The following is a 13,070-nucleotide window of genomic DNA, read 5'->3' on the forward strand; positions in this document are numbered from 1 at the left end:
GATGGTTGAATGGCTGCGCTCATTGAGTCCGTGATTTCATCGCAGCTATTGAGGACGCTAGTTTTTTACGCTGGTAGGTTGACGTTTAAACAGCAAAACCGCCGCGAAGTCAGTGCAGCGTGATTGAACTGAATAATTAAGTATTGAGGTCGATTTTTTATTGTGAGATCTTAAAAGCAGCACGGTGGTGAGGCTGAAGAACAACCAAGGACATTTTTGAACTGAAAGGGCACTGAGTAAAACTCCGACCAATTTGTGCTCTTGGTAAAACTGAGTGCGGCAAAAGGCGCATTTGATGCTGAAACAATAGCATTTCAAAATTTTCCCTCCACTCGAGGTGAATGAGTGAACTCTTTCTCCTGCAGTAGATAACCCGGGGTCAACGGTGATGATGATGATAGAAACTTGCGAAAACTAATCTTCCAGGCAGTAAATAAATTTTGTCAGATAGTCAATTAAGTGTTTCAAGAGCGTGCCAGTAATTTTACGAACCACACCAAGAATCAATAAAGGCCGGTAAAGAGCTCAGTTGAGTCCGCCTATTTACGCATGTGGAGAACCTTTGCTTTCTTCACCAGAGTTGTAACCTTCAAAAGTAAGACAAGTTCTGCAGGTGAAAATTTTAACACAGCAACCGGCCTTGAAGGGTACGCGGAAGGAATGTGTGAGCCAGGACAAGTAATTCCGAGCGCTAACCTCTCGGAACAGATTGCATCTACAGTTACAGAAAGAGATTAAAAAATTGACTTGGCGATTACGGTACTCAGTAATGCGAAGTATGAGTGCAGCTGTCGATGCATTTGGACCATAAACAATCGGATACAGAACACACAGCGCAGAAGGGCGGCTGCAGTTGGCGAGAGTAATATACAACTTAGCGCGCCGCTGCTCAGCCTGTGCTCGGCCGGCGTATACTAGGCGGCGTTTTTCGCAGCGTCGCCTTATGGCTCGTTCACACTTGGCCCTTCGGCGGCGAGAGCGAGTGGAATGCACCGCCACTGCAGAGGTTTCGCCGAAATACACAGCGGAAAGCCAGAACCGATTTCTGCCATGTGAAAAATTCCGCCTCTTTCCATCGGCCAATATATAGGACGGCAAGGAAGCAGTTGCGTTCCCATGGCGGCGCCCTTCGAAGCAGGGCCCCTCGCTTCGGACTGAATTCATCGTTGTTACTGCCATTTTCAGTATGTTCACTGGCCGTAAATGGGGCACCGGCCTTTCGCTTCGTTTCATCTCGCCTATAACATAACAGATTAGCGATAAATTTGCTTTACTTTCTATTTAGAGTGGCGATTCTGCCGCTTCTGATCCTAAAAAGGAGCGTCGGTTTGTTGAGAAAAAATGGCTGCCGCTCCAACAGCCAGATGACGCCGCTAGGCTGACCTTGTCTTTTGCATATGCTAAACGTGCGAATGTGACAAAACCGTAACGCCCTGCAAAATGCGTGTTTATGCTTATGATACGTAGACAGCGTCGATGTATAGTCGTGCCCCGTTAATGTGGACGACTAATGTGATTAATGCGGACCGAGCCCGTTGGGACCCATGTATTTTTGATCCGCTAATATGGGCAGCTCTGAGAACAAAATCCCGAGTGCCTCTGCGAGATGTTCCATCCCTTGTATTTTTAGCGCAGAACACCAGCGAAAGGCAGTGCGAAAGTGCAAATGCAGTAGTAATCATTTTTTTGTGTTTGTGTAGTTTCATGCTTTACAATGGCAAGGTGCCGGGTCGACGCGCCTTACCGTTTGCCGCATTGCATGAATGGCTGCGAAAAAATTATTTCTGTGCAATTGCTTACTGCTTACAAAACCACAATCGGCAGCTGTCAGGAGAGTGAATACAGAGTTCTTGGTATGTGAAAACTCGTAACAGGAGATACATCATCTCACCAAGAGGCGCCATCACGCTTCTCATGGACCATGATAACGGCGACCCGAATAATGCACCTGAAGCTCCCAACTTCGCCCGATTTTCACTTCACTGCGCGCCACTGTGCAGCGCGGCAGTCCGTAATAATACATTCTTTTTCTTTTATAATATGTTTTTCTTCATGATTCGTTTTTACGGACGCCTCGCTTTATGCACACTTTTGAACGGGAACCAAACTGCCCATATTGACGAGGCACGGCTGTGGGCTCTTTTGTAGCTATATTTGTGTACGCCGCGAGCAGACGACACGCAGACGTGGAGGTGCGGAGGAACACGTTTAACTCGAGAGTGCGCGCTCGAAGCGGCGGCATTGTGGCCGGGAGGTGTGAACAAGGGAGCATTTCGGCGGCGGCGGATTTCGCTTGGTCTCACCGCCGAATGTGTGAGCGAGCCCTCAGAAGGAGCTGCGCGACACCACTCCCGCCCGTTTGTCCCTCCTCCTTCGTTTTCGCCCTCACCATACTCTCCTCCTCCGCTTTCCTTCTCGCGCTTTCTTCGCTATCGCCGCACACTCTTCCTCCGCTGCGCTCCTTGTTCAGTTACGTCGATGCCGAGGCACGCCCCAGGAACGGGCGCTTCAGAGCTGCGCTCTAAAACTATGGTTACTGCGACCAATGGTAAATAGCAGGGTCGTACGAATAGGGCGTTTTCAAAACCGAATGGAATAAAAATATGGCAGCTTCACTACCGAATTTAATACGAATAGTGGAGCTTAGCACCGAATCGAATACAAATCGAATATTTTTACACGTATGCCCTACTAGTGCGAATATTCGTACAAAACGATTAATTGCACGAAACAGCGAAACGTTAGCGGGGGCTCTGTCGAGCTGCGTCATACCATATGGAGTTAATGCTATAGCTATAAAAATGCGCAACACTCATCTCCGCTGGGGAGTACGCAGCACGAAGTCAGTATTTTAAGTCTTTGACCGTCACGTCATACGTAATGGAAAATTATGGGTTGTTACTGACGACATCGAATTAACAAGTGCCCGAGAGAGAGAGAGAAAGGAATTTTAATGAGGGAAAGGTGGAGAGGTCGGCCGGTGGTAACATGGCCCTGGCCTGCTACTCCACAACAAGCGCCCGATATCTCTATAGGTGAGAGGGACTAGGGTTACATACGAGCCATCGCCTCCAAGACAGGTCATGAAGGCAAGGCTTCTTAAGCCTTTCTGAGGCCTGCCGCGTCACCTAGTTTTGAAGGCCACTAAAGAACGCTCCCGCATGAATGGTCCACATCGCAATGCTGGGTCCTCCGTCCCGCTCTGACAGATCGCGGTGGCAGCATGCTGTGCGGCGTTGGAGTCGACCCTGCTATTTTTTTGTTTTTTTTTCTGAAGTGGCCCAAGAAAACCACTGCGTGCCATTTATTCCAAAACTTGAGTACCAATTCGATTCATTTCGAATAGTTATTTACATGCAACATTTGATTGGCACAAAAAAGGAAGATAATCTATTCGCCATTCGAATTTTTACATACCCTTAGTAAATAGCGAGGGTAGGTGGCTCATGTTGTCGGCTTCGTAAAACTGGTCGCTGAAAAGAGTTGATTGCGCGGTATGTGCGAGATGGCAGGGCGCCGTTACACTCGTAGGTTATTTTGGCAATGCTGGAACTGGACAGAGGTGCAGCGTTTCTTATAAATATTCGATAGAACCTAGTTGTACCCGGGCTCTTCTTTGAGGAGTTCTCAGAAGCCCGTCAGTGAGGTCCGGAAACGACTCAGGAGACTTGCGAAATAGCCCTTATATTTTTTAGGAATGCTGCGTGTTCATGAAAGTGTGACAGAGACTGTCCTTGTAGTTACAGGACTTATTCAATAGTCATGTACTTCTGAGTTTTTTACAACAAACCATTGAAAATGCTACAGTGCTAAGTCCATGCTGACGCGTGTTTTTTTTTTTTAGTTTGTAAATCTCGTTGTAGCATAACGGCTACCCTAGGATGAGCGAGAAATTGAAACCTTTTCTTGCACCTAATGCTAAAAGGTCGGTCATGAACCACTCTGAGATGAACGGAGTCAAATTCTTGTCGTGTTTCATTAGGATCCTCCATAGAGTGCGCGGTGAGGACTAGGAAAAAGTGTTAGTGCAGCAGTGGAACAAACAAAATTACGGCCAAAGTTCGAGGAAAAAAAATTAGCTGCAGTTCAACTATTGCTGAACATGGTTAGAGAGCGAAAGGCATGGCGTATCGGGCAACCACAAGCGGTTTTGCGTCTGTAACGTTCAGTGCGTTCCGGACACTGGTTAGACAGCGCACACACCCTGCCATCCTTGCAGGTGGCAATTAATGGGTGATCGCGGGAGTTTGCTCACCCAATGAACGCTGCGGCGTATTGCAGCAGTGCCGCGTGTCCGCCACAAAGGTGTCAGCGCTAGCGCATGCAGCCCACAAGACCTTTTTCAGGTGCGCGCGGCCATCTTTCGACAGCAGCGCCGTCTTGCGTCTGGCCGATTTCTCCGCCATGTTGGCTTGGGTGGACGCCGCTGCAATACAGGCAGCGAGTACTCGCCGCGCTGTTCGGCCTTATACGAGTGCTGATTTTTGCATGGTTTTGACCTGCAAAGTGTTTCACTGTAGGCACTGAGCAACTGTGATCAAAATGGGCCGTGCTTCGGCGAGCGGCGACGCCGATGTTTCCCTGCAAGTTGTGCCGAAAATCGACATGGGAGGTGCGCTTCTACGCAAGTGTGCGCAATTCATTTAACGGCTTTCTGGTATTTATAATGAAGACATTTATTATTGCGAGCACGAAACTTGCTGAGCGCTTCTATGTTGTAGTTATAATTATAAAAGAAAAACCGCTCCGTTCCGAGCTAACAGCAGTGTTGCTGTCAAGCGCTTAAGCGGTCTGCTCTGCGTTGCGCCGGTGACACGAACATATTGAAACTGCGTTCGACCGCGGCTTTCACTACATTTTCCCTCTGCACTGTCCTAAAAAACGGTACTTTCTGTAGTGCTACATGGAGAAGGCACCGTTGGAGCGTATAAGCGCACAGAATTCTGTTACGGCTTTTGGCTTTGCATAAATTTCTTGATTACTTCGTACTAACGGTAAAATAACTGGTGAAGCGTGCAAATGTAGGGTGGTCCACTCTAAGCGCGAACATGCGAGTGTGCGGCAGCACTCTTCGGAGCGCCAGTGTATCCGTCGGCGCCGCGCGTCGAAGCAAAGTGCCGCAGGAACAGAGGAAACTGGATTTGGAGCTTCGCGTCATCCGACATTTCGCTAAACTCGGAAAAAGATGTAGTAGAGAGGCATCTGGCCTTGGAACGCGATGTAATTTATACACTCGAAACTGGTGCACCTGCTGTGACAGTTCCTGGGGGGCGTATTTGCTTGGTCCGTCTCGGGTGCGGCCGCTGCTTAATGCCGAAAGAGCGAGAAAGCGCGTGCGTGTGGTCGGGTGGGCACTGCGTGCCTGCTGATTGCACGTCCCTAATAGGTACATTTTTTTTAAACAATCGGCACTTTGCATTATGGCGTCAGTTGAAAACAGTATTTGGTCGAAGCATGAGGTGTCACGATGCAAGGTGGACACGTCAAAGCTGGGGCCTTCAGTTTTTTATGTCCTGCTGGTTTATCGGATATTTACTGCAAGCAAACAGCATTTGTGCAATGGACGATGGCTTTCAAGTACTGTCAAAAAGCTATGTTTACAGTGCCGTCGTCGTTAATAATCAGTCACCAGTGTCGACAGTTATAAGAGAAATGTTTCACGCAACCCGCAGTGACGCTGTATCATTTACCCAAATTATTACTTATGTTTTGATTTTGCAAGGGTCGCAGACGACGCATATCTTAGCGACATCAGCAGTAGGTGCTCTCGTGTAAAGTATGTGTAGCTGAAACAGCCCGCAACCGCACTGACGCCGTGGCTCTGTGTTCTTCACACTGCTCCGCTTCAAGCCGCCTTCGCTTCCTGTAGTTGTTTGAACAGCAGACGACTGCGCAGTGGTTTCCCGAAGACCTCGTTTCAGCTTTAATCGCACATACACCCAAATCGGGCTACTACAGCTAAGCAACCGCATACATTAAACACGCAGAACCACAGAGAACGCACGGGACGCACGGACACCGCCTTTCCGAACCAGCCAGAGAGGAGGAAAGCAACATGGCGGTGTTCGGCGCGCTGGGTGCGAGGCTAAAACTGAAAAAGGTCTGTAAGCGCGATTCAGGCGTCCACTGACCCAGGGAGTCAGTTATGCGCACTTCCTTTCCTTAAAATCACGAGAGTGTAAAACGTTGTCAACTCCAACGCCAATGAACACAATGAACGCCGACGGTCCATGGCTTCACTGCTGGGTTTCTGGCAGCGCGTTGTCAATGCCAACGCATGCAGCGCACATCTGTCACTGCCGCCACGTATCTTAAAGCACGACTGAGGTGTCCACTGTGCCAAGAGAACAGTCATGCGCCTTTCCTTTGCTTTCCAAGCTCCCGCTCCATTGGTTTTGTAGCTTAAAGCGTGACTAAGGTGTCCACTGTCCCAGGGGGCCAGTTATGCGCCTCTCCTTTGCTTTTGACGCTCAAGGCCATTTGAAGGTGAAAACAAGGCACCCGGCGATCGAAGCACGAGGTCCCGAAGTGAAGCTTTTAGCTTCAAAACAGGATGTGTTGAAACTGGGCATTCAAGCATGACAAAGATCTGAATGGCACCTGTGCCTCATGAAGGTGAACCGTTAGTCAAATTGCAGTAGCAAAGTGCAGTAGATATAAAGTGCAAGCACCAAAGAAATGCACTGACGTCACCAAGTACAAGTACACCCTTATCTTCAAGAGAAACTTCTTCGAAAATTGTGCCACGGTTATGAAGAATCTCTGTGGTAAAATAATAAGGCTAGCCGCTGGGCAAGCAACAGATAATATGCCACGAATTCTTTGTATATACACAAAAAAGAAAGAAAACGTTTAGCGGGGCGGGGACACATTGTAACAGCAGCTGCCACGGTCGGGGAACGACGTGTGAAACTCTTCCCACGCAGGCTGCGCGAACGAGCTCAAAGCGAGGGGCAAGGAGAGCCACATATGCGACGGCGTCGTCGACTGCCCGGATTTTTCGGACGAAACCTCCTGCGGTGAGTGCCTTGCGCGATGCATGCGCTGCACCTGGAGCGCCGATCGACACCGCGAAAGGGGCCGAAAGGTCTCAGTGTGTGTTGGCTTCGCACCACTAGCTGTAGGGGCGCATTTTCCCTTTGTAATACTGCCAACGCCAAAACTAGGAGCTGCAGCACACACGTTCACGCAAACCAAGAAGTGCAACGTTAAAAAGAATGTTAAAACAAAAAACCACAAACTGTTGAATGCAACTAGAAATTGGCAACAACGGCTGACGCTACGATCGTGTAATAGGACACAAATAAGCAAAAATGTAGGAGAAAGAAGGGGAAAAAAATTGGACGAAATAAATATTTAATAAACAGCAAGCTAGTAAACAAAATGAACAGAGAAAAACATATAAGACAGCACAATTTGGAATGCAGCGCAAAACAGGCGCAGCAGAATATGCACACCGACTTCGACCAAACTTCCCAGCGCTATACTTGGAACAAGCGCTTGTCTTTTAGAATGCTAACGCAAAATTCTCAAGTTTGCTTTCTTTTTCGACTTTACTGGCCCGGTGATTATGGTGTGCGTCGTCATTTCTTCCCGCATGCGACTGATTAACATACGTTGGCATTTATTACTTGCAATTTCGGTTTGGGCTGCGGGGAGCGCCACTTACGGCATGTTTTCATATTGAGCCATAACGAACATTACTGCTGATCCCATGGTGTGGCAATGGCGGCTGCACTTGTATGTTTTTAGTAGCAGTACAGTGGCAGTCAATACGGCACGGTTTGATTCGTGACGCTACTGCGATCTTAAATCAAGGCACCAATTTGGGCACATGCTAATTTTTTCAAGTAACAGTATTTTACTTTTGCCATCACCACCACAGCGATAAAAAAAATATCTAGCAAGATGCTGCAATCCCATGGATGCTAGAGGTCAAACAAAATTGGAAGTTGGAGTTTAGGAGAGTTTGGCTGGCTGTAGAAGGAAACCCCTATATCACTAGCTGTATACTGTATACGACGTGGTTGCAACCACTGGTAACCCAGCTCTTCTGAAGGATTTGAATCTTAAGCTTCAGCTCGCGCGAACAAGCTCATTTTCAGCGGCTTAATGGATATTGAACAGGCAGCTGGGTTTCTCAAAGAGTCCTCAAAGAGCTCACAACCCTTACAAAAACTGGTGTTGAAATTCTGTGGAATTTTTGTGAAGTTGCCTCAATAAGCACTGTTTAAAAGCTGTGGAAATTCTGTGGCATATTTGTTGATGAACTTTGAGCATGTGTTGAAAATTGGCCTATGTATTTAAGTTGAAATTCCGTTGTGAATTTTGGGTTGATTTTCTGTTCATTATAGACTGAGTACAAACTTGTGGTAAAAAAATTGCTAGGAATACATTTGTACTGCGTCAGATAGGCCTACCGGTGCAATCTTCGGTGTATAATCACATTTATTCCTACAATTTCTCGTTAACTTGACGCAGACATCCCAGTCATGTAGTGCTCCACACACACGCACAAACACACGTGTTGACATAAATAGATAAATACATACACTCTCGCCCATGCAACCGTCAGATAGAGAACATGGAACAGTATTGCACATGAGGCTACAACATGACCTCACTAAGAGTTCATAACTTTTCCATCTTAAGCGGAATCTCAGCTTCACCCTTATATACTCTTACACATGAGTGTCCGGATCTGCGCAGGTAGTGGCCTGCCGATCAGCAAAGTTATGTCAATTATAACTATTGCTATTTATTTATTTTATGTGCAGTAGAAGTAATCAAGTTCACAAGCAACGTTCTGTTAGTTGAAGACCTTGATTCATTCATAAACAACAGAAATAAAGCATTAATTATGCGCCCTTTTTTACCAGCGCACATACGAATCCTCCTAAGTAGGTATCCCTGAAAGAGCATATTGCACCACAAGCACTTTTTTCTCTGCGAGGGAATGACTTTCAGCGGTTTGTGGAAGCCCTAACAGGTGCTGCATGTGTTCTTAATATGTATAATTTCGTAAAGTTCTGTTTACACGACGCATGTCGAACTGACTAAATTTAATTAGGCTTAGAAACAGCTGGCATGAGAATCGATTCAACATAAATTCAACTGAAATTACAACAATTAATTTGTTGACTACGCTCAACAAAAATTGTGCCTAGCAGATGTTGAGTAGGCTCAACATGCACTGGGTTCATGTTGGTTTCCAGTTGATTCAACAAGAGCTCAACAAGGCGCCAACTGAAACTCAAAAGTCATTTTTGTAAGGGAAATAAGTTTTCGCCGGTCTCGTGCATTTTTTCGCCTTAGTGCGCCCACGTTCCCTGCTGGGCCGTGCTCTCTTTAATCGTGAACCAAAGCAAATTATCACCCGCCGTAGTGGCTTTGGCGTTCAGCTGCTGTTGATCTCAAGGTCGTGGGGTCGAACATCAGCCGCAGCGGCCACATATTAATGGAGGCGAAATGCAAACACGCCCGTATACTGTGTGACGTCAGCCCCAGGTGGACTAAATTAATCCACAGCCCACGTGTCGCTTCGGGAATTTGAATAGAACAAAGTGTCACTCATGCAGACAACTGCGGTCCTGGACTTCTCCATTGCGGCGACCGCCAATGCGTCGATATCGCGCAAAGGTGCGATGCACGGCTGGACTGTGACAACGGCGCTGACGAGCAGAACTGCTGTGAGTATATCCTTTCGCGGTAGGTGGGGGGCGGCGAGAGGACTAACGCCGTGCGCGCAGTGAGCCTACCCGAGCTGGGCGGCTACTTGCGCGCCTACCAGCATGGCCACTTCCGCAAGGTGTGCGTGGACGGGCTGCCCGAGGGACGCCGGCGGGACTCTCTGCTCAAGCAGCTGGCCGACACCGCGTGCGCAGCTCTCAACCTTGGGTGAGTCCCCGTACGCCCTCGTGCGGCAGATGCTGACCTCAGCCCCCTCTGGTAGGCCGCCTGCCCGGGTGGAGCTGCACCATGATGGCAACAGCAGCGATTCGTATCTGCAGCTGCTGGATCCGCCGGGCCTCAGGTGGGTTTCCGAGCACACAGAATAGGTAACCAGTGGTGGAGGTCATGTTCTGCGCTAGAACTCCTGCCGCGTGACAATGCGACTCCGTGTTCTCAAGAATGTGACCGACGGCGCAGGTTCTCTTCTCCGGGTGCGTGCCGAAGTGACCTGGTGGTTTACCTGCTGTGCAGTCCCCCAGGTGCGTAGCGAGCACTGGCCTGGGAAGCGCACCTCTGTTTGGCTCACCTGCTACGGTGGCTCAGGGGTTACGGTGCTCGGCTGCTGACCCGAAAGACGCGGGTTCGATCCCGGCCGCGGCGGCTAGAATTTCGATGAAGGCGAAATTCGAGAGGCCCGTGTACGGTGTGATGTCAATGCACGTTAAAGAACCCCAGGCGGTCGAAATTTCCGGAGTCCTTCACTACGGCGTACCTCATAGCCTGAGTCGCTTTGGGACGTTAAACACCAAAAAACCAAACCAATCTGTTTGGCTCACATAAAGCGCACTTGTGCCATCTGCTCTGTCTAGGTCATCAGGTGTGGGTGTAGTAGTACCACTTGGCAATAGTAAATAGCAGGGTGTATAGTGAGTGGAATTACTTTGAATTTCCTCTTTTAGAAGTTGTTACGCTACTCTCCAGAGTGCAATGCTATGCCCGTCGTTCTCGGCCTGCTGCAGCCGTGCAGTGAATGAATGTGCTTCTAGGTGTTCTGTTTGTGGCAACACAACATGACGCAACTTTTTGGCACGGACAAAGAGAAGGCGGACCCCACCACCGCACTAATTTGAACTGGTTGTTTATTTCGGGAAGGAATTGAGTATATATAGGCAGAAGGGTGACCTCAAAGAAGACGGCACGACCGAAATACTCAAATGTTGTGTGGCTCAGTTAATCTACAAGTTACATGTAGTGGTAGCGTAGCTTGCATAGAAGTCCATGTACGGTTAAAATATGATGGCTTATTGTGCGGAGCCAGCGACCTCTTTGAAGTGTGCGGACAACTAAATAACAACAAAAACGAAGGCAAGGCACGTGATTTCTGGCGGGAGAAATAAATTCTCGAACGCCTCGAGGTTCAACGCGACACACGAGACAAAGGCGAAGGAGGAGGACGCAACGAGCGCCGACTACCGACGCTATTTTCAGTAGTCCGCGCTGTCTTCTTCCTTCGTCTTTGCCTGGTGCGTCGCGCTGATGGTCAAAGTGTTAACGAAGGTATAGCCACTTGTTTGAGAGCCCTTCTTAAACATTTAGCTAACATAAAAAGAGAAAATAGTGCAAACTTTTAACCCTAGTCGTTATATATCAGTTCAAAACCACAACACACACGACTCGGAATAGTGATACAACAATAGGTTGCTGAACTAACCCACGATACAAGTTCGAACTTTGCACGAGCAGAGAACGAGTATTCATGCCATTCATGCCTGCTGTACATGAATGGTACAGAAGTGCTGTAAATTGCGCTGCATTTTTCCGGTGTAATTAGGGCTGCTTTTTAGAACACGTACACAACACATTTTCGTAAAAACAATCAACAGTTACTTGGACAAAATGAAACAAAATCAAACGCTCACAAAATTAAAAAACAAGGGAAGGCATGGGCTAATTAACAAATGCGAATAGTGAGCTTGCTGTTACAGGAAACTTTCAAGCAAGCACTTGCTCCCGGAGATTACCCAGGAAGATTTCAATAAAAGAACTGATCTCATTGAGGAGAGCTCTGTGCCTAACCCACCAATAAAAAATAGCATCTGGGCATGCCACAGGGCATTTTGGAAAGATCATCACATGTGACATACAGCACTCACTTCTCTCTAAGATAACAAGAGGGCAGTATAGCGTCACCATAACATCTACAAAACTCGGTGTGCACAAAACCCTTTCAGACGCAGTTTTTAGTACTCAGTAACATGTAAATAGCAGAAACGTTCCAGCCAGCATTAAATTCCTATTTGCAAGAAATCGGGCTACAGGGTTCTCTATTATGAAAGCAGTGCCCAAAGTTTAGAGGGATATTAAGCATGTGCACACTTTAATTTACTGCTAGTGCACGCTGGATATAGCGTTTCTTCACGTACCATTCATTGTCACCGCAGGTGCCAGGAATTACCAGAATTCCCTATGGAACATACGCTTTCGTACCAACTACCAAGCTCTTATCCGAAAGTCACATCTGACACCGCCAACAGAGATGTTAGGACACCATTTTGGCTGGCATCCCGAGCGGCGCAGGCCGGCTGCCAACCATCGGCCTTTTAGTGGCTCCTGTTTGGCAGCCGACTAGATCGGAAACTGATCGGGCCATGAACACATGCCACGTTGCTTGGCTCAAGGCTGGCCTCAAAGGTCGTGTCAGCCTACAGCCCTGAAGTAAAGTAAAGAATCCCCCCAAAACCTTGGCATATGCAGATGGCCCGATCTGGAGCCTACATGCGCCGCCGGGCTGCATTTGCCACGGCACATGAACGCGGTGCTTTGGTTTTATTCAAGACGGCTGGCGATATATATACTTAAAGCTTATTTAATGGTTTAATATCGGAGTTAAAAAAATCAGTCTTTTTTATCGGAGTTTTTTTTTAAATCAGTTTTTTATCAGCGTTATTATCAAGATTTTTTGCGCTAGACGGCGATTGCAAAGTTTTTCTTTTTATGGCGCAAGTTCGGAAGCATGAAGTCAACCATGCGCTCCCCTGCCGGTGAAGCGCGTACGCTTCTACATGTCCTGCTTTCACGAGTTCTCCACCCTTGTGCAGCTTTCTTTCGAGAATTCAGCACGACCGTGCTGCAAGGTGAGTCTATACTTGAAAATCAATTGCATTTTGGGTGCCTGAGCGGTAAATGAGCTTGCGAAATATACTAGGGATGCTTATATTGTTCTCATCAGTTTTAGCCCCGCTCTGGTATGATGCAACAACGGACGAACGCCCGTGGGCACCTGAGCGCCTCTTGCTTTACTGAGGCTCGCTACCTTTTCGGACCTCTTCGGACCTTTTCGCTATCTTTTCGGACGGGAGCAGCGGTGACATGTTACATGTCGCCGCTTTAAGGCAGTA

The 13,070-nt window shown here is 47.9% G+C and overlaps 1 protein-coding gene across 1 annotated transcript in view; it reads left to right on the forward strand.

Moving 5' to 3' along the window:
* Positions 1-13,070, forward strand: part of LOC149349439 (atrial natriuretic peptide-converting enzyme) — an 80,270-nt gene that overhangs the window by 51,697 nt on the left and 15,503 nt on the right. The window contains exons 8-12 of the mRNA XM_089576778.1: positions 6,927-7,019; positions 9,579-9,689; positions 9,750-9,897; positions 9,953-10,033; positions 10,150-10,211. Of these exons, the coding sequence (XP_089432904.1) occupies positions 6,927-7,019; positions 9,579-9,689; positions 9,750-9,897; positions 9,953-10,033; positions 10,150-10,211 (495 nt within the window). The remainder of the gene's footprint in view (positions 1-6,926; positions 7,020-9,578; positions 9,690-9,749; positions 9,898-9,952; positions 10,034-10,149; positions 10,212-13,070) is intronic.

Source organism: Amblyomma mixtum, chromosome 3 (assembly GCF_055824585.1).
Source record: "Amblyomma mixtum isolate Tamu chromosome 3, ASM5582458v1, whole genome shotgun sequence".
Taxonomy (NCBI): domain Eukaryota; kingdom Metazoa; phylum Arthropoda; class Arachnida; order Ixodida; family Ixodidae; genus Amblyomma; species Amblyomma mixtum.